The sequence below is a fragment of the Stigmatopora argus genome, chromosome 11, assembly GCF_051989625.1.
Source record: "Stigmatopora argus isolate UIUO_Sarg chromosome 11, RoL_Sarg_1.0, whole genome shotgun sequence".
Taxonomy (NCBI): domain Eukaryota; kingdom Metazoa; phylum Chordata; class Actinopteri; order Syngnathiformes; family Syngnathidae; genus Stigmatopora; species Stigmatopora argus.
In genome coordinates, this window is record NC_135397.1 from 213341 (window position 1) to 239494 (window position 26154).

The 26154-nt window shown below is 57.3% G+C and overlaps 6 protein-coding genes across 9 annotated transcripts; 5 read left to right on the forward strand and 1 right to left on the reverse strand.

Moving 5' to 3' along the window:
• The first annotated feature begins 2757 nt into the window (after window positions 1-2757).
• vsx1 (visual system homeobox 1 homolog, chx10-like) lies at window positions 2758-6106 on the forward strand. Of its 2 annotated transcripts, none has more exons than XM_077613836.1 (5): window positions 2758-3291; window positions 3600-3675; window positions 4103-4226; window positions 4589-4784; window positions 5040-6106. In XM_077613836.1, exons 1-5 carry the CDS (start codon window positions 2841-2843, stop codon window positions 5276-5278), a joined length of 1086 nt encoding a protein of 361 aa, XP_077469962.1. In that variant the 5' UTR covers window positions 2758-2840; the 3' UTR covers window positions 5279-6106. The 2 variants fall into 2 exon arrangements, with proteins under 2 accessions (XP_077469962.1, XP_077469963.1); XM_077613837.1 differs by having other exon boundaries at window positions 2761-3291; window positions 4589-4769.
• A 568-nt stretch (window positions 6107-6674) lies between these two features.
• apmap (adipocyte plasma membrane associated protein) lies at window positions 6675-9677 on the forward strand. Its single transcript, XM_077613832.1, has 9 exons — window positions 6675-6913; window positions 7324-7440; window positions 7644-7759; window positions 7819-7911; window positions 8122-8238; window positions 8360-8534; window positions 8614-8748; window positions 8888-9080; window positions 9180-9677. The coding sequence occupies exons 1-9, from the start codon at window positions 6822-6824 to the stop codon at window positions 9390-9392; spliced, it is 1251 nt and encodes a 416-aa protein (XP_077469958.1). The 5' UTR covers window positions 6675-6821; the 3' UTR covers window positions 9393-9677.
• A 157-nt stretch (window positions 9678-9834) lies between these two features.
• LOC144084938 (uncharacterized) lies at window positions 9835-13135 on the forward strand. The gene is made up of 4 exons (XM_077613803.1): window positions 9835-11072; window positions 11191-12072; window positions 12186-12368; window positions 12469-13135. Exons 1-4 carry the CDS (start codon window positions 10306-10308, stop codon window positions 13028-13030), a joined length of 2394 nt encoding a protein of 797 aa, XP_077469929.1. The 5' UTR covers window positions 9835-10305; the 3' UTR covers window positions 13031-13135.
• A 128-nt stretch (window positions 13136-13263) lies between these two features.
• Window positions 13264-14366, forward strand: LOC144084971 (uncharacterized). The gene is made up of 3 exons (XM_077613866.1): window positions 13264-13549; window positions 13966-14190; window positions 14252-14366. Exons 1-3 carry the CDS (start codon window positions 13453-13455, stop codon window positions 14290-14292), a joined length of 363 nt encoding a protein of 120 aa, XP_077469992.1. The 5' UTR covers window positions 13264-13452; the 3' UTR covers window positions 14293-14366.
• A 1916-nt stretch (window positions 14367-16282) lies between these two features.
• shld2 (shieldin complex subunit 2) lies at window positions 16283-20988 on the reverse strand. Of its 2 annotated transcripts, XM_077613816.1 has the most exons (11): window positions 20176-20988; window positions 20000-20082; window positions 19369-19589; window positions 18572-18759; window positions 18336-18486; window positions 18157-18264; window positions 17872-18066; window positions 17391-17735; window positions 17080-17314; window positions 16835-16950; window positions 16283-16765 (listed from the first exon to the last, which is right to left on the reverse strand). In XM_077613816.1, the coding sequence occupies exons 3-11, from the start codon at window positions 19586-19588 to the stop codon at window positions 16611-16613; spliced, it is 1713 nt and encodes a 570-aa protein (XP_077469942.1). In that variant the 5' UTR covers window position 19589; window positions 20000-20082; window positions 20176-20988; the 3' UTR covers window positions 16283-16610. The 2 variants fall into 2 exon arrangements, with proteins under 2 accessions (XP_077469942.1, XP_077469940.1); XM_077613814.1 differs by having other exon boundaries at window positions 16283-16950.
• glud1a (glutamate dehydrogenase 1a) lies at window positions 19990-23984 on the forward strand. Of its 2 annotated transcripts, XM_077613813.1 has the most exons (13): window positions 20000-20953; window positions 21244-21324; window positions 21391-21446; window positions 21580-21643; window positions 21714-21808; window positions 21870-22049; window positions 22195-22332; window positions 22397-22534; window positions 22609-22689; window positions 22762-22885; window positions 23315-23406; window positions 23545-23607; window positions 23700-23984. In XM_077613813.1, exons 1-13 carry the CDS (start codon window positions 20530-20532, stop codon window positions 23817-23819), a joined length of 1656 nt encoding a protein of 551 aa, XP_077469939.1. In that variant the 5' UTR covers window positions 20000-20529; the 3' UTR covers window positions 23820-23984. The 2 variants fall into 2 exon arrangements, with proteins under 2 accessions (XP_077469938.1, XP_077469939.1); XM_077613812.1 differs by having other exon boundaries at window positions 19990-20953; window positions 21870-22332; window positions 22397-22689.
• Window positions 23985-26154: the final 2170 nt, after the last annotated feature.

Sequence of the window (26154 nt, forward strand, 5' to 3'; positions counted from 1 at the left end):
TCAAATCAGATGAGATTGTTTGTCAAATCTGCTTTTGTGATTGAAGTGGCGCTAAAGCGGGTTTAGCTTGGACTTTAATCAAATCAAAGCAAACTTCTTCTTTTGCGCCAACCACAGACCTCCCTCGGCCTCCCTCGGCCTCCCTCGGCCTCCCTCGCTCAATTTGCCGCGCCGCCCGCAGATTTAGACGTCCCCTGTCGCCCCTCCCCTTTGAAAGCGTCGGACGTGGGAAACCCGGCGGTACGGCGACGCGGTCATTTGGTCAACGCCAAAGCCTCCTTGAGAGCATGCCAACGTTTTTTCTTTGGCCTCGACGGCCTCCCCGGTTAGCCAGCCGGCGGCGTCCTTCCTGGCTTCCTTTGGTCTCTCCGACGGCCGTTCGGTGCCGACCTTCCCGCTCGGAAAGGATTGCGCTTCTTCCAGGCACAAAATGTTTGAAAGAATGGAAATGGGATTTCTCAGTTGACGCCATTGTTCTTCTTCGGCCGGCTCATCTCATTATTTTTGCGCTCCCTCTCCACGAGCAGCAGAGACATCATTGGCCGCCCCCGCCCAGCCCCGCCCCCTTTTTTCCAGGGTTCATTTGAGATGGCGGCTAAATCTTGTGTGCCTTCATTTCCTGATAACTTGTTAATTTTATTGTTTTTGGCTCCCGACGACACGATTAGCGCCACGAGCCGCCACTCAAATCACTTAATGCGCCATTATTGAGGGCAGGGCGGTAGGCCGGGGGCGGGGGCGTTGGAGGTTGGAGGGGGGGGTCGGCCTGGCCCGGCCCGGCGCGTGGCCTCCTTTCGCCAAATGACTGTTGATATTTGCTTTTAATTTAAGCAATCCACGACAAGACTCATTAACATGCGGGCGGGCAGATTAACAGCCTCCAAGCGGAGTTATCCGCCTCTTAACGCAGATAATCCCTGCTAACTTGGATTGGAGGCTACAATGAGATCAAGAGAACATGAAGAGATGGATGGATGGATGATGGATGGATGGATGGATGGATGGATGGATGGATGGATGCATGGTTGCTTTTTCTCTTTCTCCTTTTCGCTCCAAAATGTCCTTTCTGGATGCCACTGGCTCTTGGTTTTGGGCCATTTAGGGCTCATTTCTGTGGTTTTAATTCCTCTTCCCTTTCTGAATGGTGGGGTCCCTTCTAATTGATTTTCAGCTCACTTCCTGTTGCTATTTTGCCTGACTTCAGGAGATTTTTTCTTTTCTTTTTTTTCCGGCACCCCCACCCACGATGACGAGCAGGAGACGGGCGTGCGGCAGACGCCAAGATGGGCCGGCGGGATCGGCGGGATGGGCTCGCCCGCTCTCCTACTTTGCTCAACGGACGGCAACAATTGAACAATTCATTGTCTGTCTGGCTGTGCGACCCCCCCATCCCAAACCCCTCCCACTCACCCACACACACGACACGCGCTGCCCCACTAATTATTCATAAATGCACATTTATGCAAACGCTTAACCTCATTGGGGCGGCAAACAAGCGGGGGCTTATTCCTACATTTGCATAGGGGCACTCTAATGGGCACTAACGAGCCACCTGGAGCTCGTCTGGTCTCGCGCGTGGCATCCCGCTAATTAGCGGAAGGACGCCGCTCAACAGCTCCGGCCCACCCGCTCTCTCTCTCTCTCTATCTCTCTCTCTCTCTCTCTTTTAGCCGCCGCCGTTGACGTTGGCGAGACGTCCGTGGTTTGGAGCGGCGGCCATCATCGGCGTCCGCTCCGAGGGGAACGGAGACGGACGCACGAAGCGGAGAGAGTAAAGCACGAAAAGCGTAGGTGGGCCGCTGACCTCTGACCTCTGGCCGTCGGGGTCAAAGTGGCTGGGCGGGTTTTAAAAAAAAAAAAAAACTTTCCTGACTTCAATCCAGACTTTTGTGTTTGCCAAAAAACCTCCTCTAATCCCGTGCGTTTTAAAAAGCAATTAGACTCAATCTTCTTATCAGATAATTAAAGCAAAATGAAGCTTGTTTTTAGTTTTGCTTTAATCTCTTTCGCCTGAAGCCCCCCCGCCCCACCCAGCCACCCCCTCCCTCCCTCCCTCCCTCCCTCCCAACCGCTCTCTACCAACAAAGCCACTGGTACGCGATTTCAGGTCTAAATTGAGCGGGTCGCCCGCCCACGGAAACATTGGCCCATGTGGAGAAATCGCAGTCAAAAGGATTGACAGCTCAAAAGTCCCAAAAATCCTGCAATGCCAAAAAGGAGAAGGAAAATAAATGCAACAGAAGACAAAGCGGCCAAGACAAAACACAACTAAAAGTAACACAAATAAAGGTGAAAAGTGCTAACAAGTCTGCTCCATGTGGCCCGCAGTTGGCCGGGATGGGCTCCGGCGCCCCCCGTGAGCGCCACGGAAAGTGAATGAATGAAAGAGCGACATTATATTATGATTTCGTTTTCGACGTTGGTATTGACTTGACGTATTTCATTTCTTGTTAATTATTTCTTGGACGGATTGGACGGCTTCAAATGAAAAACAGGCTTTTGGCAATTGCTCCAATTTTATGATCCCTCTTTTGTTGTAATACTTTTGGTTGAAATGCAATGTCTAAAAAGTAATAAAAGAATCATTTGTGTGTGCTTGTGTGTGTGTGTGTGTGTGTGTGTGTGTGTGTGTGTGTGTGTGTGCGTGCGCGTGTGTGTGTGTGTGTGATGAAGATGAAAAATCTTAGCGCACGCGCAACGGCACAAATAATCCTGATCGGATTGAAACATTCAAATTGGTGCAATTAATCCTCCCAGATTGACACGAGAAGACGGGCCCCGCCCCCTGGGGTCTGTCCAGCCTCCCCATTGGCCGGCGGCCCCGTTCCCCTTTGGCATAAATGCGGCGGGCGCCGACGGGCGCGCGTTGCCGGGCCATGTCGGACGTCGCGCGGGACAAAGTGGGCTCGCCCCAAAAGCCGCGCCTTCAGGCGCCGGGCCTCCGCTCCAAAGGCTTCGCCATCACCGACCTGCTGGGACTGGAGTCCACGGCGGCATCGGCGGCGCCGGGGGGCGAGGTTCGAGCGGGTGCCGGAGCGGGTCTTGGCCAGGCTCTGGGTCATGGTCTGGGTCAGGGTCTGGGCCAGGCCCTGGGCGGCGCCGCCGGCTTCTCCTTCCCGGGCGCTTCGCTGCCGCTGGGCCTGGGCTTCCTGTGCAGTCTGGCGGCCCAGCAGCCCGCCGCCGCCGGGACGCCCTGCTTCCTGCCGGGTCACCTGCCGCTCCTGCAGAGACCCGACGGCCGCTTCCTGCACGCCACCGCCGCCGCCGACCCCCACCGGGACGCCTATTCCGGTGAGCCTCCTCGCCGGACGCCGCCTTCAGCCCTCGGTTAGCCAGGCAGGGGCGACGGGGACGACCCGGGCGAGCGACCCCGTTCCGCGGGAAGATGACGAGAAGACAAAAGGGTTTTAAAAAGTGGCGGTAGTACGAGAGCCGGTTTGAAAAAGTGGCGGTATTACGAGAGCCGGTCTTAAAAAGAAGACGACGATAAATGATGTCCGGCCGGGGCTTAGGCGTTAGCTTAATGTGTATAATGACTATAAAGGCTTTTGATTTGACTTGATGTTCCTCTTCCCGCTGACCTTTGGCTCGCTTGGCAGACGAGGAGGTCCTGTCCGACCACAACGAGTCCAAAAACTGTTCGTCTTCTCAGAAGAGGAAGAAGCGGAGACACAGGTGAGCGGCCCAGCATAGCACGTACGCTACTTTGTCCTCCAAAAAAAATGCCAGTCATGCTCCGGTGCCAGTTAGGCTTTGTCTTCGAAGAAAGATTTGCTAGCAGACAAGTTTGCAGGTTCGCTGGCCTACGTTGCCATTTTCCCTCCTTCTGAAGAAAGCCAATAGCACTTTAGCTAATCTCATGTGCTGGTGCTAGCGAAGGACAAGTTGGCTAGCTTTCTCTTTTCACTTCCTCCTCCTTTCTAGACGCTCATTTGAACTATTGGCTCTATTTTAGAAATGACGACTCGCTCAATGAGCAACATTTACCAAATTAAAAAACAAACGAACCAATTCCTCTTCTGATTTTTTGGGGCAGCATTTGTCACAACCTGATCGAACCCGACCCGACCTTTAACTTGTAACCTTTAACCCTCTAACACAGGACTGTCTTCACGTCCCACCAGCTGGAGGAACTGGAGAAAGCTTTCCACGAAGCGCACTACCCCGACGTGTACGCTCGAGAGATGCTAGCCGTAAAGACCGAACTGCCCGAGGACCGCATACAGGTGGGCGCTCCCGTTTTTACGGCACTTTAAAGCAGCCCCCCCCCAAAACAAGCAGCTTTTGAAAATGTGTCAGTTTGTCCGTGGCTAACAAGTCTCACCTGAAATATGAAAAAGTCTATTTATTGCCTTACGATCATTGCCCGCTATTGACAGCGATAGACTTCCAATCCGTGTTGACTGACTGGGAGGGTTGGCAATTCCAAGTCGTTTCGGCAATGGCTCGAGCTTCCGCTAGAGGGAGACAGAGTGGCGCCGGAGTTGCTCCCTGTTTTGCGTTTTTCTGACACTGCGCCACAGTTCCGCCCTATTCTCAAGCGTTTTTTGTTTTTTGTTTGTTTGTTTGTTTGTTGACTTGGCGGCAGGTGTGGTTCCAGAACCGCCGAGCCAAGTGGCGCAAGCGCGAGAAGTGCTGGGGCCGCAGCAGCGTGATGGCCGAGTACGGCCTCTACGGGGCCATGGTGCGCCACTCCATCCCGCTGCCCGAGTCCATCCTCAACTCGGCCAAGAACGGCATGATGGGATCCTGCGCTCCCTGGCTGCTCGGTGAGCCGCATGCACGTCAGTGCCACGCACGCACGCACGCACGCACGCACGCACGCACGCACGCACGCACGCACGCAAACCTGTAGAGCGGCTCATTTTGACACACTTTGCGTAGACCATGGGCCACTCCCAAAACTGTTCCCATTCCTGTTACTAACGGTTCGGATTCCATTCACGCCAAACGATCCGTATCGGACGGCTACTCCGTTGTTTGTTTGTCCTAGTTAGAACAGTCCAAATAATTCGAGTTTGCTCGCTTTGTTTTGTCAGGAATGCACAAAAAGTCTCTGGAAATGTCCAAGAAAACGTGTCGGCCAGAACCTTTAGAGTCAAAGTGTTCTCCCGACGCCCTCCGCCACGCTTCCGAAGCCGCGGAGGCGGAGCCCGAGGGTCGCCGGGGCCCAGGCGACGAGGACGAAGATGATGATGATGATGAGGAGGAGGAGGAGGCCATGGACCTGTCCAGCTCGTCCAAACAGCCGCAGGAGGACGGCGAGCGGCCACGCTGAGGGGACGCCGCGACGACCACGGCCGGCGCCCCCGGGCGACCGTGGTCGCCCGCCGACGCCGTAGCCGTGGGGCTGGGCCACCTCGTCGATAAAGACTGAAAGAGCTGCCCGTTAGCGTGCCGACGGCTAAGCCGCGACGTCCGTCCGATGACATTTTTGATTGTGTCTGTATTTACGGGTCGACACGACAGGCGGGAGTGCCCCGCCTTTGCACTTGTGTCGCCGTGCTCGTTGCTAAGCTAGCGCAAGTAGCTGTCTAAAAACATTGTACTCTCAAGATTTGATGAATCTTCTTGTTGTTGTTGTTGTTGTTTGTCGACAGAATGCACGAGCTGTTCACGTGCTCGTGGCGAAGCGACGGCAAACCTTTGAAATCTGTCCAAAAACGTGTTGCTGTTGTTTAATTGTTTGTCGACAAGGTCTACGCCACTTTTGCCCTTTGACGTTAGCTCGCTAACGGCCAAGACGGCGCAATAGTGCGAAATCTGTCCTAAAGCATTTGACCCATTGAGATTTGACCAATGTTATTGTCATCGTGTTTGCGGGCAAAAACTGCTCGGCCCGTTAGCGTGCTAATGGCTAAATGCTAAATTGCATTTGGCGACACAGACTGCTACGCTGGTTGGCGAGCTAAATGCTAAATTAGCACTGTATTGGAGGGAGGACGGTTGCAATTTACCGCGAACGACGGACAGCTTGTGTTTGTATAAATTGATTCTATGGTCCATTTTTACACGTCTTGTTTCCGTTGTGTCTGATGTTAAAATCAATTTATTATGGAACTTTTTATGATGTGGCGGCTGCAGCTCAATAAAAATATTTTTGGAATTCTGTTGGCTTCTTCTTGCGCGATATCGGTCAATTTAGGTCACTAATCGTTAGCCAAGTTAGCAAAGTTTTCCCCATAAAGCACTTTGAAGGGGCTCCGCAAAAGCTGCGCTTTGATGACGACACAGCTGAAGCATGAATTGCCTGCCATTTAATGCGAATGCAATCCCTGTACTAATTACAGCTGCTGACCACCGGAGGGCGATGCGGTGCGCGCGCAGAGTAACATCTCCCTTGACACTGAACGGCGAAAAAAAAGGAATCATTCCGGGACAATAACGTGTCCAGCTGTTTAATTGGGCGATTCAGGCTTTTTTTTCCCCTTTCAAGAGACCGTCGCCATTGCTTTCTTTGCCAAGAGTCGACGCTTAGAGCTTTATTTTGAAGTCTAAGCAGACGCCGTCGAGTCGAGCGACGCTTAGAGCTTTATTTTGAAGTCTTAGCAGACGCCGTCGAGTCGAGCGACGCTTAGAGCTTTATTTTGAAGTCTTAGCAGACGCCGTCGAGTCGAGCGGATGTGGTACATGTGGGCGTCACGGCGGCGTTTCCGGAAGAGGAGGACGGGGCAGGACAAGGGGGGCGGGGGGACGAGCCGAGTCGAGCCAAAGCGAGCGTCGACCTGAATTGAGCCGAGCCGAACCGAGTCGAACCCAAGCGAACCGCCCAAGAACATCCCATCCATCCATCCATCCATCCATCCATCCATCCAAGCAGCATGAACGAGACGGCGGGTTTGCGCTTCCGGAAGCAAAACAGGAACAACGTCGTCACGGACACGCGCGCCGAGCTCGTGCACAGAGGCAAGGGGTGAGAAGGAAGGGTCCCGCGGGCGGACGTCTATCGCCGTCAAAGGCACCAAAACCGCGTCGCTTCTTTGCCAATCAGGAGGGGGCGCTCGTGAGCTCCCGGTCCGTTTTTCAGCCAAATAAACGGGCTGTCTCCGGCTTTCCATTTCTCACGGACACACGTCCAGTCTGTCTGAAGTGCGAGCGAGCGAGCATTCGTCCCTCCCACGTTCCACGGATTGGACGTCCGTTTTGAAAGCGGGAGGGAGGGAGGAAGGAAGGAAGCGACCGTTCACCTCCGTTCACATCAAAGTCAACCGCTCTAATTCTCGTCTGCCCCTGGCCAAGCGTTTTCGATTGACGGCGGCAGACGTCCAAGGATTTGAACATTTGCGGCAAATAACGCCACCCACTTCTCGCCCCCTTTCCCAGGACCTACAGCGGCCGCGTCTTTCGGGTGACCTTGCTGTCGCTGGGCGGCTTCCTGCTTTTGCCGCTGCTGGTGGTCCTGCTGGTTCTGGAGTCGCCCATCCGGCCCGAGGTCCTGGTGTGAGTCCGCCGATGCCGGCCACGGGGGGCCGATCAAACGGGGCCGTCGGACGACGGCTAGTTTAAGTTCCAGCGGGAACCTTTAGTGGAGGACCTTTAGCGGAGAGGGCCGAGGCGAGCGGGCAAGGTTTGTCGGCGTTCTCCAGAGCTGCGGCCATCTTGTGCTCTGGTCCCCCCCCCCCCCCTCCCTCTCTCCCCCGCAGCCTGAAGGAACCGCCCCCCATGACGGGCTGCTGGGAAGCCAACTCCAAGCTACGCCTGGCCACCAGACTCTACGAGGACGCCCTCGCCGGTCCCGAATCGACGGCCAACGTGGGAGGTTCGAGCAGACCGCCGCTGCCAACCCGGCGGGCCGACGGCTGACGCCGCCGCCGGCAGATGTGTTTTACAGCGGCACGGCGGACGGGCGCATCGTCAAGCTGATCGGGCGCAGGGTTTTCACGCTGGCCAGACTGGGAAAAACGCCGTGCGGTCAGTCGCCTCCCGGCTACTCGTCTTTGAATAAGATAAGCGATCAATGTTGTCTACAAGTAGAAATGGCCCAATCCCTCGTGGCTGCCTTCCTCCTCCTCGTATTGCCTCGATTCCAGATTTAAAAAAATGTTTGAATTTGCGCGATTGTTCGATGCGGGTCAAGCGGGCTTGCCTAAAAGCCGCGGCGGGGCTTTTACGCGGGCGCAGGTTCGCCGGCGGACGAGACCACCTGCGGGAGACCCCTGGGGATCCGGGTGGGGCCCAACGGGACTTTATTTGTGGCCGACGCATACCTGGGCATCTTTGAAGTGCACCCCGACACGGGTGAGGTTCGCTCGCGCGCGATTCGAAGCCACGGGAACGCCACGAGAAGCTACGTTAGCCGAGCTGGCTCTCGCTGGCATTTCGCCGGCTCGCTCCTTCCTCGCGCTTTGTGGGTTTCCAGGCGAATCCACGCGGCTGGTGTCGGGGGGTGAGACGGTGGGCGGCAGGAAGCTGCTCTTCATCAACGACCTGACGGTGACGCGGGACGGCAAGAAGGTGTACTTCACCTCGTCCAGCAGCAGGTGGCATCGCCGAGATTACCTGCACCTCATCATGGAGGCCACGCCCGACGGACGGTAGGCAAAGTCACGCCCGCTGGCCCGCCGGCACGCACGATGCCCGAAAGCTGAGTTGCCCTCTCGGCTCTCCCGTCAGGGTGATGGAGTACGACGCGGAGAGCGGAGAGGTCAGCGTGGTCATGGACAACCTGCGATTCCCCAACGGCATCCAGTTGCTCCCCGACGAGGAATCGGTCCTGGTGGTGGAGACCGCCATGGCGCGAATCCGAAGGTGAGCAGACAAACGGCTCGGGTCGAGGGCGCCGCCCGGCCATACCGTCGTAGCGTCGGCGACGTGGCCAATGTAATTCTGGCGATATTAAGACTGGCGCTTTTGCATGGTCAATGTGGGCGCCTCCGCTCCGCCGCAGGGTCCACGTGGCGGGGCTCAACAAGGGCGGCATGGACACCTTTGTGGACAACCTGCCCGGCTTCCCCGACAACGTCCGTCCCAGCTCGGGCGGCGGCTACTGGGTGGCCATGTCGGCCGTGCGCCCCAACCCGGGCTTCTCCGTCTTGGACTTTTTGTCGCAAAGGCCCTGGATCAAGAAGCTCATCTTCAAGGTTGGTGAGCGTTTGGCAGTGGAAATGAAAAACCCCCCAAAAAACAAATGTTCTTTTGTCGGGTGGCTTTTGGCAACCGCTTGCTTTCTCTATGGCCAGCTGCTGAGCCAGGACGCCGTGACCAAGCTGGTGCCGCGCTACAGCCTGGTGGCCGAGCTGGGCGACGGCGGCGTCTGCCGGAGGAGCTTCCACGACCCCGGCGGCCTGGCGGCGGCCTTCGTCAGCGAGGCGCACGAGCACGACGGCGCCCTCTACCTGGGATCCTTCCGCTCGCCGTACCTGGCCAAACTGGACCTGGGCCTGGTCTCCTAGCCCGGCTCGACTCGAGGACTTTGCGCTCGGAAATAGAAAATAAGCCAGCAGCGCGGCGGGATACTTTTACGGAAGGCTTTTTTTTTTGGTTTGTTTTCTTTTTGTAAATAAGGCATTTCCCCATCCAGATTTTCCATCCATTTATTGACCTGAGAACAAAAGAGTCAAGGTCCACGTGGGCTTCATGGAATGATGACTAAAGCAATAGATGAGTAGGGGGAGTGACTTTGTCTTTTGTCAATGCAGTGGATGAGTAAGTAGTAAATGATCACGTGGCTAAGCCCATCCATTGTTTTCATTCGACGTCGACGGCGTGAGATTGCCGTCGGCGTTGCCCTTGCCGTTGCCTGCGCAATTCCACAAGTGCCAATGAGAAAGGCGTCCCATGATGCCTTCCGGCGAATGTTCACGTGGGACGGGGACGACGCGCTCGCTCTATTTTCCTCGATGTCTCCTTTTGTAAACGTTCACATACGCGAACATGTCCATTAGAAAATAGAGTTGCTTACCATTCGCTAGCCAGTCGTCATGTTTCTTTCGTTCGTCAAACCGGAAGCGACTTCCGGACGTTCTACTTGCGTAGAAATGATCGGGTCGGACCCACGACTTGGCCGATTGGCCGAGAAGAGCGGCGGTAAAGGCAACACTTTTCACGTACGCTTGCAGTGTTGCTGCCGTAACGACGTCACGCACGCACTCACTCACTCACTCACTCATGCACGCACGCACGCACGCACGCACGGTCGTCACAAAGTGCCACCGGCCAAACGCACGTTGTCTTCTTTACTTTGGGAGGCTGGAGCCTCGCGAGGCGCACGTCTTTTTGGACGGCCCCTCGGACAATAAGGGTTAGTTAGGCCGGCCAGCCAGTCAGCCAGCCAGGGCAAGGCGGGTAGACGAAGGTGGACGCCAGATGGGCGGGCGCAGGACCAAGTGGGGGCGATGGCGCACCTCCTTAGCTCCGACCAACACGGAAAAGTTCTCGATCAAGGCGGAGGCGATCCGCCCCATCGTCCTCAAGTACTTTGAGCGCATCCTCCCGGCGCAGTGGAGCCTCCTGGCGGCCGGGAGCATCGACTCGGAGACGCAGGTGATCCTGGCCGACATGTGCACCGACATCACCCAGAAGCTGTGCGCCGACACCATCCGGGTCATCATCCCCGAGTTCAAGGAGCACATCCAGAGCGCCTCGGCCTCGGCTTCGGCCTCGGGTTCCGCCTCGGGTTCGGCATCGGCTTCGGCCTACGACTCGGCCGGCCCCAAGATGAAGCTGAGCGTGGAAGGCGGCGGCCTGAACGGCGCCTTCGCCTCGGCCCTCAGCGTCCCCGAGCAGCGCAGCGAGAGCTCGCAGAAGCTGGACTCGCTCTTCAAGAGGGAGATCACCCAGAGGGTCAGCCGCACGCTGAGCGCCGCCGCCGGCCGCCTGGCGCCGCTCATCTATGTGCCGGGCACCTTCACCAAGATCGAGGTGCTGGCCAAGATGGTCCTGCTGGCCTGCGGCTCGCTCAAGGTCTACCTGGGCAAGATGGCCTTCTACACCAAGTGCCTGGGCGCCTGCTGGAAGAGGGCCAAAGCGTCCGAGTCGGGCCAGTGCGTCTTCGACCTCCAGGAGGCCACCCAGGCCGTGGTGGAGATTCTGCGCAAGTGGACCGACGGCGAGGACGAGTCCACCTCGCTGGTGTGAGTCCCCCCCATACGATACTTGGGATCGATTCGATTTGTTTGCCTCGTGATAGCGAGCGCCTCTTGAACTCTGTCTCTGTCTCTGCCCCCCCTTCCCCTTCCCTTCTTGTCTCAGGGCCCATTGCGACCTCCAGAAAAAAGCGGCGGAAATCGTGGAGACCATCATCAACGACCTGCACTACCCCGAGTCGCCCGACGAGGGGGCCGCTCGCTCCCCCGCCCCGCATTTCAACCTGGCCCTGATCAAGGACCAACTGTGCGACTTCTTCCAAACCTGCGTCTCTCCTTCCGACGGCGACGAGTCGTCCCGCCGGCGCCACTTCCTCAGCTTCTGCCAGAAGAAGTTTGACGAGCTCACCCGCGACCTCCAGAAAGTGCGCTGCCGGTGCATGCGCACGCAAAGAGGAAAGAAGAAGGCGGTGGCGGCGGCGGCGCCGGGAGCGAGGGCTCCTGGGGCCGAGGCGGCGGAGCCGCCCGCGTCCGACGGCGACGACGACGACGACGACGATGGCCTCCTGGACTTCCAGGGAATCCGCTCGGGCCTGGAGGACGTTTTCCGCAAGTCCTCGCCGCCGGGCGCCGACGAGCTCCAGCTGGAGGCCGACGAGTTCTCGCGAGAACTGGCCGACAAGATCTACCGCTTCATGACGGCCAATCGCACCGCCGTGCGCTCGGACGCCGTCTGGAGGAGATACTCGGAGCCGCTCATCCTGGAGGTGGACCGGGAGAAGCCCGAGAACCTCCACGTCCTGCACAGGATCGTGGAGGACACCTCCACCAAGTTTGTCCAGCAGCTGCTCCTCTGGTTGAAGATGGAGCCCGTCACCAGGTCCAGCCGCGCCGACCGAGTCTACGGCTGCCTGAGCGACATCGACGCGCTGGTCGCCGGGGGCGCCAGAGAGCCCCGCAACGCCTCCCGGGACTCGGGCGGCTCCCCGGGTTCGGACGACGGGAGCCCCGCCTCGGTGGGGCGAGAAACGGCCGGGTGCTGCCGGAGGTGGGCGCCGTCGTTGCCCAGGGCTCGGTCCGGCGGGGCGCCAAAGCTGACGTCGACGTAACGGCGTCGGGTGTGACCCGACCTGACCCTTTCGCTCTGCCGCCCACACCCAGGCCCAGACGGGAAACCAGCGCGGGATCCGAGAGCTCCCCGGACTCGGAGAGCGCTCCGGGAGCGGGGACCGTCGCCCAATCGCGGGGCGCTCCGGAGACGGACGACGGCGAGCGCTCGGACACGCCGCCGCCTTCCGGCCCCGTCCGCGAGGCCTGGCCTTCGCCGCTCCGCTCGTCTTCCAAGTAAGCGCCGCCCGCGGTTTGACGTGTTTTTCCGCGTCTCTTCTCCATGGCTTCCGTCCCGACGGCACGCCTTTCAATTCCGACCGTTTTCTTTTCGGAGGGCGGCGTCCAAGAAGAAGGGTCGGCGCGAAGCGGAGGTGGACGTGACCACGTACCGCTCCCCCTCCGTCCTGGAGGAGATGGTGACGTCGCTGGTGGCGGTGCTGGTGGCGCGCCTGCTGACGCGCTTCCAGAAGGCGCACAAGCGGGCGGTGCTGTCGCGCGACACGCTGCCCGTCATCCGCCGCGTGTCCAAGAAGGTCCTGCGGGACCCGCGCCTGCGCGTCATCGCCGAGGTGGACGTCTACAGCGCCCAGCGCGTCACCGAGGCGGCGGCGGGGGAGCTCCTGCGGCTCTTCGACCGCCGGCTGGCCGAGGCCTCGCTGTCCGACGCCGCCGCATTCGACGACGCCCTCCTGAGGGAGCTGCTCCGCGGCCTGCGGGCGTTGGAAGAGCCGCCATCGTCCAAGAGCGCGCTCTTCTTCTCGGCCGCACGCAAGGCTTTCTGCATCCCCTCCCGGGGCGCCGACGCCACGACGAGCGTGGCTACGACGCCGGCTCCGCGTCCCCGGGGGGCCGAGGCCGGGCCGGGCCCCCCGTGGCCAAGCTCGCCGCCGGTGTAAACACGGCTGAAGATCTCAAGCTCGCCACTAGGCGGAGGTGGCTCATGTCACGACATGAGAGGCGTGCTTCTATCTTGTTATGATTAAAAGCCCCACCCAAAACCAGTCCGTTTGAGCCCATTTGTGTTTGCCCAAATCAACCTTGGTCTCTACCGAAAGCGCCGTCAAAGCATTTGGGCGTTTAGCCTGGCGGCTGGCGCATTTTTCTTCGGGGCGTCGCTTCTCAGCGGATGCCATTGGGACACGTGAGCTCGGGGAAGTACGCGCGTCGGGAGAAGGCGGAGAAGGCGGCGAAGTCACGGCTCCGGTTAGGCCAGCGACTCCCACCCGCCCCATTCCTCGGCCGGCGTGGCCCGCCGCTCCCGATTCCTCGGCGGTTATAAAACGGAGGCTCCGCCCGGCGCCCGCCACCCGGCGACAACATGGCAGACAAGCTGCTTCAGGGACTCAACGTGGACAAAATGCTGCAAAGCGAAATTGGCCAGAAGGTCTTGGTGGAAGTCTGCAAAGATAAATTAGGTGAGTCCGCCTTTTCCCCAGAAAGCGTCTGGGGGCCTAACGCCCGAGGGTGACCCGGGAACGGGGCGGGTGAAGAAGAAATGTCATCTGGCCTGCGCTAACTAGCCTTTTTTTCTTCTAAAGCTCAATCCATAGATGGCCATTTGCTGCTACAATAGGTTCAGTTGCGTGTGAAAACTTTGGCTGAAGATCTCACTTACAAATACTATAGTATATCTTCAAAATGGACGTGATTTTGGGTTGCATTTATTGGGATCAACCCAAATCCACCGATTGAATAGGCCAACGCTTTGTCGCGCTTTGGCTAGGGACCTTTGGCCCTGCTTCTTTTTTTTTTTTTAAATCATTGGCACTTTGACTTGAGGCATACTCACTCACGCGAGGCGCCACCATCTCCGTCTCGTCTCGTTTGGCAGAGGAAGGGATCGACATGCTCAAAGGAGGCGGGGCCAAGTCTGAGGAGGGGGACAAAGGGGGCTTCAACTTGGGCTCCTTCCTCGGCGGCAAAGGCGACCGAGAGGAGAAGGGCGGCATCGACTTTGGCTCCATCATGGGCAAGGGCGACGGAGGCATGGGCGTCGGCGACATGCTGTCGGCCGTCACGGGCGGCGCCGGCGGCGAGGACCAAGACAAGGGAGGAAGTCAGTCCTCTACCGCCGCCACCGCTTAGTCCGGCCATCCAACTTTGTCCGTTTTTTTCAGTTGCAGATAAAGCCGCCTCCGTCCTGAGTGACCTGTTCTGAATAGACGCCACCGCCAAAGACGACGCGTTGTCCTCACGCCTCCATTTATGAAATAAATCAAATCAGTGTGAAAAGAGGCTCCGTGGTCGCGCTTTCTCCAAATGAAGAACGGACGTCGTCCGTTGGCCCGCTGGGAAAGGAAAGGCTCCGACCCGGGCGGATTCCTTTCGGGGGACGGCCGTCTCGTCCCCAGAGTCCAACGCTCGCGAGATTCATATCCCAGCGTCTGGTATTCGGTCCGCCGAACGGGGTCGACGGGACGTGGCGTGAGCCGAGGCTAACAAAAGAGGGAAAGGCGGCGAGCCGCGCCAATCCAAACAAATAAGCTTATGTTTAGGGCGGTCCCGCCGTTCGCATCAAAACAAGATTCCGTGCGCCTGGGTGAAAAAACGGGCGGAACGGGTCCGTCCGCCTATCCGCTTGCGCAAAACCACGCCCGCCTCGCCTCCCTTCCGCCATTACTGAGCAAGAGAAGAGAGAGACGGACGGACCCGACCTGACCTGACGCACGCCGACACGCAGCACAGCCATGGACAAACTATTCGGGGTGATCGCCAGCCACGCGGGTGAGTCCGTCCACCGATTCTCGGTCGTCGACGAGCGCCAGCGCTTTAGGGCCAAAGAAATTACAAATAGGCGACAGCGTCGGTCCCATAATAATAATAATCGGACATAGGCCCTGTCGTCATTATCAACAACAAAAAAGCCTACTTGTCATCACACCCAGAAACTGCGTATGACGAAATTGGTGGTGCTTCTCCATAAGCTGCGTTTACTCGGCAAAGACCTAAATAAGTGATAGTTACGGACGGACTTGTCATTTGGCATTCTGCTGTTATGGATACAGGTATGCACTTACCTCTCACTGTCTTTCACTTACCTTACCTTCAGTCAGCTAGTAGGAGGCAGATCACCACCCAAACATCTTTTCATATGACCTCAGAAGGGAATGTGAAAAGTAAAAAATACTGTCCGTGACTGGTGTTTCTGTTTGGGATGACGTTTTAGGTAGGGGTCATGGTCCAATCGCAACGTTTTTTTCCCTGCCGTCATTAGCGTCGGTAATGAACGGACTTTGATCCGGCCGTCTTGCAACTTTTGCGCTCCCTTTCTTTGGCCCTAAGCCAGGCAGGCACGGGTGGCCAACTCCAAGGACGGTCCTGGAGGGCCCCCGTCCGTCATCCACTCTCTTTTCCATGTCTCCCTCCACCAACACACCTGACTCAAATCATGGGGATCGTTAGCAAGCTTGTGGACAGCTTGCTGATGAGTGGCTCATTTGATTCAGGTGTGCTAGAGGAGGGAGGAAGGAAATGAGATATGGAAATGATGACAGGACCGGACTTGGCCACCACGGTCAGAGGGGTGAAGCAAAAGACAAAGAGCGTGACGACACCACGTTGCCGGCCGTTTGCGTGCAGGGGACATCGTGGAGGACGGCTTGAAGTCGGCTTTCGGCGTCAAGGACAAAGAGAAAGAGGAAGAGGAAAAAGGGGGCATCAGCTCCTTTTTTTCAGGAGGGGACGACCGCAAAGATGAGAAGAAAGAAAAGGAGAAGGAAAGCATCTTCTCCAAAATCTTCGACAGAGGCGGCGACGACGATGACGACGACAAGCCCAAACGTTCCGGCTTCAACGGCCTCTTTAGTCAGGGCGACCTGCCGGGAGGCGGCGCGAGCGAGGGGGACGCCGGAGACGACGGCGCGGGAGCCGGTGGCGGCCGAGGAGGAGGAGGAGGAGGAGGAGGAGGAGGAGGAAGCGCTCTCAGCGACGGAGGTGAGCGCTCCGTTGCCCCCGTGTGCGCGCTGTTGTGTACTCGTACCGGCGCTCACGTGTACATGTGGCTAATAACACACGTATTAGCACGTGGCTGCGTCAAGTGGGCCCTCTCACAATACACGCTCTTTGTGTGTGTGTGTGTGTGTGTGTGGCTTCAGATTTGCTGGGCGACCTGATGAAGGTGGCGGAAGAATCATCCGGAGGAAACTAGAGCGGTTGCCTTTGGCCCGTTTATTTACACTCGGTCGGTCGGTCGGTCGGCTAAGCCACCGCCGCCACCCGAGCGTCTCCTTCCTTCCTTCTTCAAATCCATCAATACGTGTAAATAAAGAGCACTTGTGAAGAAACAAGAGAATCATTGTCTTCATTAATAAATCCAACTTTTCAACTTATATCCTTGGATATATTTCTTGTTGGGTAAAGTGGGTCTGGTGGAAAAAGTTTCAACTGTCCTCATTCATCCACGTGCCCCAAGAGTCCGCGACGAGTCCGCGACGTGTCGTGACGCGCCGTTCCGTGCCGTGACCTGAGCCGAGCCTTTCACGCGTGGGCGGCAAGTTGCAGATCCAGCAGCGTCAACTCCTGACTGACGGGGGCGCCGTTCTCGTCGCAGACAAAGTGGCTGCGCACGCTGACGGTGCTTTCCCCGCTCAGCACGAGGCGGAGCCTCTCCGTCGCCGCTCGGACGCCCGCGCCTGGAGATCCGGCGCACGTGTTGAGAAGCCCGTCGGCGGGAACCGGCGAGCCGGAGACTTGTGGCTCACCCGAGTCTTTCAGCAGCTGCTCCGGCGCCACGTCCAGGATCTTCTCCACGCCCACGGCGGGAACCTCCACGCGGACGCGCTCGCCGTCCCGTCGGCGAACCGTCAGCGCCGCCGGCCTGCGGAAGCCCTCGTTACTCTCCGGTTAACCTTATCCCTCTGACTTGAGCCCGATTTCTAGGCCCCTCGCTCTCTACTCGCCAGATGCCCCCCCCCCACTCCAAAAATCAAGCGTTCCCAGGGCCCACCTGTAGTAACGGCGCACCAGGCTCGCGGGCAGGCACGGGTAGCAGGGCCGGTAGATCCCGTTAGCGTCCGACTCCAGTTCGGCGGCGCAGCGGCCGCAGCCCGAGTAGGTGGTGTCGTCGCTCAGGGCCGCCGCCGCCGCCGTGAGCGACGTGCGGACGTCCAGGCTGGGCCGCGCCGTCCGCCGGGACGAGCGGAAGCCAAAGGTCAGCACGCGTACCTTCAGCGCGACCTCTCCTGAGGGACCAAAAGGGCATTCCGTTCAAAATGACCGTCGTCGGCGATCAAACGCATCCGACGCCGGCCGGCTCACCCGAGTATTTCTGCGAGAGCAGCGTGTCCACGTCCATCTCCACGGCGCCGGCGCCGCCGGCGTCGCGCAGGAAGGGCCCCAGCCGGGGGTCGGCCGGGTCCAGCGGGCGGGCGGCGCTCCAGTAGGTGGCGTGAAGTTCGGGGACCCGCCAATCCCGGCCGTCGCGGACCAGGAGGAAGCGGACGTCCCAGACGGCGTCCGGGTGGCGCCGGAAGCGGGGGAGCCAGTCCAGCGCCGAGCCCCGCAAAACCAGCGCCCCCCGCTGGCCGCCGGCGCCCTCGGCGCTCGCCACCGCGTGGCGCTCCAGAGCGGAGCGATGCCCGGACTCCGCCTCCGCTCGCCACTCTGCCAAATGGAAACGCCGGCATTTTTAGAATGAGGATCGGGCGCGTCGACGAGACCGGCGACCAACCGAAGCCGCCGACGGAGGCGGCGGCGCCGGGACCGAAGGCCGCGTCGGACGACACCCCCCCTCACCCACCCGTGCTGACGTAGGCGTCTTTGACGCGCAGCAAGGCGTGGACCAGCGAATTGACGGCACGCGCCCAGCGGGGGGCGTAAGCCGGGCCCGTGGGATCCTGGGGAGGGCGGGGCGGCGCGGCCAGCAGCGAGGGCCGCCGCTCTCCCAGGAACCGGCAGAGAGCGGCCACGGAAGTCGCGTCCACCCGACCGGTGCCTGGAAGACCAAGAGGGGCTGGTGAGAATGGCCCGCCCGCCCGCTCTGGGACCACGTCGGTCCTGATTTTTTTCCCAGCGGCGGGCGCACCTGGGGGGCAGGCGGGCGCGCTGACGTGGCCCAGGTGGAGCAGTTTGCTGGCGAAGGTGGTCTGCAGAACCTTCTCCCCCGTCCAGGCGTCCTCGCTCGGCCGCAAGCCTTGGGGCCCAGAGCTCACGGTCGAGGGGGGATTCCGTAAAAAGCGGGGGGCGGCGGCGGCGGCGGCGTACCCGTGAGGAAGAGCACGTCGCCGGCGCCGACACTCAGCGCCCGGTAGGCGGAGCGTCGCCACAGCAGCACCGTAGCGTCCACTCCCGACTGGTCCGTCACCACCAGGGTGGCTAGGGGTACCCGGGAACCCGCCCAAGGTCCACGTCTCACCTGCCAGGACGCCAATGGTTACAGTTGGTCCGTCGAGGCTTCGCGGGCCCGTCCAAACGGAGCGCCTTGCTCAGCAGCCAATCACCTGGATTTCCTTCACTTGGCAGGGATGAACCACGGCGACCAAAACGCCGTAGGACCGAGCCCCTTGTGTACACTGGGCCAGAAGCGTGGGGCGAGCGTCCGGGCGCTCGCCCGCCTCCCGAGAGGCGGCCTCCGGCTCGGCGGGAGGCTCGGGACGGCGGCCCGGCAGAGCGGGAAGCTCCTCGGAACCTGCACACGGTAAAAAGTCAAAGTTAGCATGAGGATGATGGGCGGTTTTTTTTCTCCAAAATACTTTTTCATACGAATCAGCCTTAAAAACGATGGCTTGAATTATATTTGGAGTAAGTAGTGTAATATATTCAAAGTATATTCTCAGCAGACTTGAATCCTATTGACATTATTCACAGTACTAATCATGTTCTTTTCCTTTATCATCCAAGTATGAATTTTGTTACACACCCCACGCTTATCTTGAAACAAAGTCTACTCACTACTACACTCTGGTGGTCCAGATAGGTCAACGAAACACACTCACTTATATTCAAAACTAACGCCCACTTTGGACTTTAAATGAAGTCAGAACACGAAAGTCTTAATCTTTTCTCTCTTGTAAATAAACGATGTACTGAGAGCTGACCTGGGATCCTATTTGTGTCTTTATCAAATAAATCCTCCAGGACAAAAAAGAGCACGTGGCGTTGTAGGTACGAGGTCGGAAAGAAATAAACGCCAATAGTAGTTACTCAGTATTGCTTTCACCCAATCCTTTTTTCATTTGTATTGGGGCGCTTTGTTTGGGAAGAGTGGCAAATCACGCCAGCGCCACTCCCTCCTTACCTCTGCGTTCGGGCGTGGAAAAGCCCAACGGCGCTTGCGTTCCAAAGGCGGCTACGGGGAGCAGGCGGCCTTCCCGCCAGGTGAGCTCCAGTCGTTTCCAGCGCGGGGGCCGCGCCTCCTCGGCGCCGACGTCGGCGGGCCGCGAAGGTCGCTTCCACGCGCCGACGTCGGCGGGGCGCGGGGCCCCCAGGAAGGCCCGGACCTCGGGCCTCGAGCACATTCTGACGACGGAGGAAGAAATGACTCGGGTCATATTGCGGAGACCAGAGAGCGTGAACGGCGGTCCGGCGGGAAAAGGCAGATTGAGGATTATTTGACCTCATCACACTGTTGTTGTACATGTTTGCATGACAAAACTACTTTCTTCAATGTATTCAATAATAATCCATTAGAAAATGCATCCAAGATGAAAAAACAGCACAGAAGGATTTAAAATAAATGCGCGCACGCACACGCGACACGCGCGCGCGCACGCACGCGCGCGCGCGCACACACACACACACACACACACACACACACACACACACACACACACACACACACACACACACACACACACACACACACACACACACACACACACACTCATTGCACATTGAGGCACTTTACCTGCTTAACCTAGTAAACCTACCTAAAAATTGGCTTTGCATCAGCACTACTGGGTCCGCAACTAGGTCCCTTGATTCTGCTTCCCAGTTGGGATGGATTAGATGTCTAGAAGTGACAATGGCGCTTGAATGAGCAAGTTGTTACAAGAAAGAAAGGAGCGGCTTCGCCATGTTCAATGAGCACCATTTGTTTACTTACGGGAGACGTTGCGTGACGTTTATGCTGGGCTAGCGTCAGCCAGGCTAGGCTAGTTGTCGGTCGTTGATAGTTGTGGCATGCTAATGCTTGACGAGGCTAGGCGCTAGGCTAGGCTAGCGACTAGCGACAGATGTTGTCGTTGGTAGTTGTGGGATGCTAATGCTAGACGAGGCTAGGCGCTAGGCTAGCTAGCGATTAGCGCCAGATGTTATAGCCCAGGTAAAGTTGTCGAACAGGAAAAGCGAGTGAAGAAAGAGGAGGAGTTGTGGCGGTTCCGCTCCCACTTCCTCAACTTTTTCGCCCACTTTCTTCTTCTTCTTCTCACCCCTCCGACCGAGAACATCTCAAGTCAACATGTACTCCAGGTTGGCCGGGATGCTGAGCCGGCGCACGACGGGCTTCGAGCGGCGGCTAGCCTCCGTCACCGGCGATTCGCTCCTCCGACCGGCGTGGTGGTCGTCGTCGTCGTCGTCGTCGTTTCGGCCGCGGAGCCGCGCCTACTCTTCGCAGGTCGACGGCGACCCCGACTTCTTCGCCATGGTGGAGGGCTTCTTCGACCGCGGCGCCGCCATCGTGGAGAACAAGCTGGTGGACGAGCTCAAGTCGCGAGACAGCGCCGAGAACAAAAGGAAACTCGTCCGCGGGATACTTCGGATCATCAAGCCCTGCAATCACGTCCTCAGTCTCAACTTTCCCATCAAAAGGGATAACGGGGAGTGGGAAGTCATCGAGGGCTACCGGGCTCAGCACAGCCAGCACAGGATGCCCTGCAAAGGAGGTGAGACCAGGCGGAGTTGGTGGTGCGTGGGCGTGGGAGAGAGGGAGCAGGAGAGGGAGGGGGAGCAGGGGAGGGAGGTAGGGAGCAACGGAGGAAAGCGGGAAGGCTTGCCAGGTTAAGGAGCTTTGCTTTGCGGTGGGAGGGAGGGAGGGAGGCACGCAGGGAGCCCCAACACGGCCGGCGTCAAGTGATTTTCAAACTAATGTCATCAATGCAGCAGAACAAAAGTTGACTCAATCAAATTTGAATCTTCTCTCACGACGACCGACCGTTGTCGTTTGCGTTCTTAGGGATCCGCTACAGCTTGGACGTGTCTTTGGACGAGATCAAGGCGCTGGCGTCGCTGATGACCTACAAATGCGCCGTGGTCGGTCAGTAAGGCCGCCGCCTTCCCGTATCGCCGGACCTCGCTCTACTCATTGCACCGCCGCTTGCAGACGTCCCGTTCGGAGGCGCAAAAGCCGGCCTCAAGATCGACCCCAAGAAGTATTCTGTAAGTGGACCTTCCTTCCTTCTCTTCTTTTCTGGACCTTCCTTCCTCCTCCTCTTCTTCTTCTTCTTTTTACACAAATAATAAAACAGCCAAATGTCCACTTCTCCCGCCGCATGGACTCGTGTCTTCCCAGGACATCGAGCTGGAGAAGATCACCAGGAGGTTCACGGTGGAGCTGGCCAAGAAGGGTTTCATTGGTGAGGAGCCAATTCTCCCTCCGGCCTAACCCTAATGTCGTTCGAGGCAATAACGGGACCGCTCCGGCAGGACCCGGAATCGACGTTCCCGCCCCCGACATGAGCACGGGCGAGCGCGAGATGGCGTGGATCGCAGACACTTTTGCCACCACCATGGGCTACAACGTGAGTTACGGCGGGCGCGTGGGGTCACGGTCCCGAGCTCCGCCCCTCCTGTCCTCCGCAGGACATCAACGCTCACGCCTGCGTGACGGGCAAGCCCATCAGCCAGGGGGGCATCCACGGGCGCATCTCGGCCACCGGCAGAGGCGTCTTCCACGGCGTGGAGAACTTTGTCAACGAGGCCGCCTACATGAGCAAGCTGGGAATGTGTCCCGGATTTGGAGATAAGACTTTTGTCATTCAGGTAAGGTCGCCGGCGGGCCACCGCCGCCTCCGGCGACTTTGGACAAATGTTTCCCCTCCGTCTCCGGGGCCCTTTTGGTCCGTCAAATGTTTTCCCCAAAATGCCCCGTCCCATTCGGTCCCATCTCGGCCGTTGCGGCTCTCAGGGTTTCGGCAACGTGGGTCTCCACTCCATGAGGTACCTTCACCGCTTCGGAGCCAAATGCGTGGGCGTGGGCGAGATCGACGGATGCATCTGGAACTCGGAGGGCATCGACCCCAAAGAACTGGAGGACTACAAACTGGTGCGGTCGCTTCCTTCCTTGGCGCGTCCCCTTTAAAAAAAAAAGGCCGCCTGGGCTTCTCCAGGCCAACGGGACCATCGTGGGCTTCCCCAAGTCCCGGCCGTACGAAGGGAGCATCCTGGAGGCCGACTGCGACATCCTCATACCCGCCGCCGGCGAGAAGCAGCTCACCAAAAGAAACGCGCACAACGTCAAAGCCAAGGTCGGCGCTTCACTTTCACGCCGTCTCACTTTGGCCGTCCGGGCCGACTTTCCCGACCACTCCGCTCGGCGCAGATCATCGCCGAGGGCGCCAACGGTCCCACCACGCCCGAGGCCGACCGCATCTTCATGGAGAGGAACATCCTGGTCATCCCGGTGAGGCCTCGAGCGGCGCCCCGGGCGGGCGGGTGGGCGTTCGGCGGCGCTAAGCTAACCCTCCCCGCGCAGGACATGTACCTGAACGCCGGCGGCGTGACCGTCTCCTACTTTGAGTGGCTGAAGAACCTCAACCACGTCAGCTACGGCCGCCTGACCTTCAAGTACGACCGCGATTCCAACTACCACCTGCTGAGTAAGTGGGCGGGGCCGCGGAAGGGAGGGTGGGCCGGTGGAATTTCGCTTTGAAGGCAGGAAGGCTATTGCGCTCTTTTCAGCCGCGTCTACGGTAGCCACTTTGTGTGTGTTGATTTAGAAAAGCTCTCTGGAGATCATTCACGACTCAAGGGAGCACCCTTGGCACGCCAAAAAGGAATTTGGGCGTTTGTGTCCTATAGTTATTTCAGTCAAATCAAGGCAACGCCCATTTACTTTGCGGGACTAGTTTGCGAGTTGACAGAATGACAAGTGAGACTACTTGTGGGCTGAGCTCGAGGGGGAAAGGGGCCGTGCTTCCGCGTCTTGGAGTGAATTCAAGGGAACCCTTTGTTAGCCATACCCACCCTGGAGCAAAGTTTTTGGGTTTTTCTTTTTTGAAATGGATTTCTTTTATCAACCTCCTCAGTGTCAGTCCAGGAAAGTTTGGAGAGGAAGTTCGGCAAGCACGGCGGCGCCATCCCCGTCGTTCCCACCTCAGAGTTCCAGGCCCGCATTGCCGTAAGTAGTAACGGGGGGGAGGTCACCCAAAAGGCCCCAGAATGAATAGGAAGTGAGCCAACCTAGACCAAATGAACCGACAGCACTTCCCCTTTTTCTCACCAATTTGAACACCTGCGCACCCGCGCCTGGCCGCAGGGGGCGTCGGAGAAGGACATCGTCCACTCGGGCTTGGCCTTCACCATGGAGCGCTCGGCCAAGGTGAGTCTTTGCCGGCCGGCGTTTGACTTTTGACCTCTGACCTATGCCGGCGTTTGACCTTTGCCACCGACCCGTGTCGCGCTCTCCGCCAGCAAATCATGCGCACGGCCAGCACGTTCCAGCTGGGATTGGACCTGCGCACCGCCGCCTACGTCAACGCCATCGAGAAAGTGTTCCGAGTGTACGCCGAGGCCGGACTCATCTTCACGTAGCCGCCGTCCTGGTTGGGACCCAGAGGAGGCTTTCCTCAAAGAGGCCCATTCTTTGACCTATTACTGTTACGTCTCAGGCTTTGAATGTACCGGGATGAGCTCCACGAAATCATTCTGACAGCTCTATAAAAAAAGAAAAAATAAATTAAAAAAACATAAAATGTCTCGGCTCGACTCCAAATGTCCGTCTGTTCAAGTCTACGGTAATATCATGCTGGAAATCGCATTCGTTTAAATGTGTTTTTGCTACCATTGACAGAAGCGCACACTAATACAAAACGAGTACACACATGCAAGAACACATACTTGTAGCACCAGAACACGTACTTGGACTACAAGTACTTGTTTTAGCATTACTACAGACAACAACACAGAACACACAGGATACAAGTCCACACAAGTTTGCCTACTTATATTCAAGGGTGCACTGGAAGCAAAAAGAAAAAGAGCCCGGGTGTTTTTGTGCTGGCCTTGATCACGTCTGTCTGTATGGGCGGCCTCTTTAGGAATGCAAGGACACTGTTTTGACACACTTCCTGGAACACAAAAAGTGGCAACAGTGCACTGTTTTCTGTTTAGGGGCTCAAGCTACCTGCCCACAGAATGGGCACCTGGGATTCGATCCTTCTTCATTGATTGCTGCATGAGGGGTATTTGCAGAAGACACTCAAAGTATTATCCTACAACTTTCCTTATTGATTTGATCTTGCGTTTTTAACATCAACCTGCACAAGGGACTAACTAAAGCCTTCAAGTTACAATCTTCCACATTTCCATGTACGTATATCAAAGGTCTGTCTCCAAAGCGGTCCTCGCGGGCCACTGGGAGCGCCCATTTTTGTTCCAAGCAGAGAAAGTTTCACCGACATAGCTGGCAAAGTTGAACGGACGGGGGTTGGGCCGCTGTGGGAGGGAGGGGAGAGAGTAGCTTTCCTTCCAAGCATCCACCACCGATCCAGCTGACTAACAAACTTGAACCAGCGGGGGTTGGCCTGCAAGACAAGCACCTGACGCCAATCCACTGATTGCACTCGCAGGACACTAGTATTGCGGAAAGCTTTGCTCTGTCCAGGTTGAAACCAAAGCACTCACATTTGCCCTTTTTTAAATTTTGCCCAGCCCTGTTAAATAAATGCCTAGTCTTATGGAATGCTTTGTCATCCTTCATATGTCCAACGCTTCAATTTCTTCGAGGCGCTCGCTCGCTCTTCAATGGTCAAACGTTTGAAATAGGTCCAAAAAAAGTGTTGAACTGGTTGCTTTGTGTTTTCCAACCCATTCAGCAAAGACATAGCTGAAAAAGTTGAATCAACGGGGGTTGGGTCGGTGTCGGTGGGGAGGGAGCAGCTTTCCGTTCAAGTCATCCAGCAGCCACCGACTGAGCTGACTGACAAACTTGAAGCGACGGGGGTTGGGCTGCAAGAAGCACCTGACGCCAATCCACTGATTGCACTCGCAGGACACTAGTATTGTGGAAAGGCTTGCTCTTTATGAAAGCCTACATTTTGTGGAATCGTTTGAAATGAAAGCCTAGTCTTATGGGATGCGACGCCTTTATATCAAATCAAAAGCCTTTATTGTCATCATATACAGCTGTGTATATAACGAAATGGGTGAAATATCATTCAACAAAGGTGCTCTTAAATGAGTCCAAATGGTCCAAAGTCTGCGCTTTGATGGCCAACATTTTCAATAGGTCCAGAAAAAGTCTTAAATTGGCTCTTGACAGTTGATACCAGACAGGGGTGGCTTTGCAAAGGTGACAAAGGCACATACATAGGTGAAAAAGTTGAATGGCCGTACGGGGGTTGGTTGGGCCGCTGTGGGAGGGAGGGAGGGGAGAGAGCAGCTTTCCGTTCAAGTCATCCAGCAGCCACCGAGCTGAGCTGACTGACAAACTTGAAGCGACGGGGGTTGGGCAAGACAAGCAGCTGATGCCAATCCACTGATTGCACTCGCAGGACACTAGTATTGTGGAAAGTTTGCTCTTTATGAAAGCCTACATTTTGTGGAATCATTTGAAATGAAAGCCTAGTCTTATGGGATGCTAGGCCTTTATATCAAATCAAAAGCCTTTATTGTCATCATACACCGCTGTGTATATAACGAAATAGGTGAAATATTCATCAGGGTGCTCTTAAATGGGTGAAAATGGTCAAAAGTTTGCACTTTGAAGGCCCACGTTTGAAATAGGTCAAAAAAAGTCTTGAATTGGCTCTTGACAGTTGATTCCAGGCAGCGGTGGCTTTGCAAAGGTGACAAAGGCACATACATAGGTGAAAAAGTTGAATGGCCGTACGGGGGTTGGGCCGCTGTGGGAGGGGAGGTGCTCGAG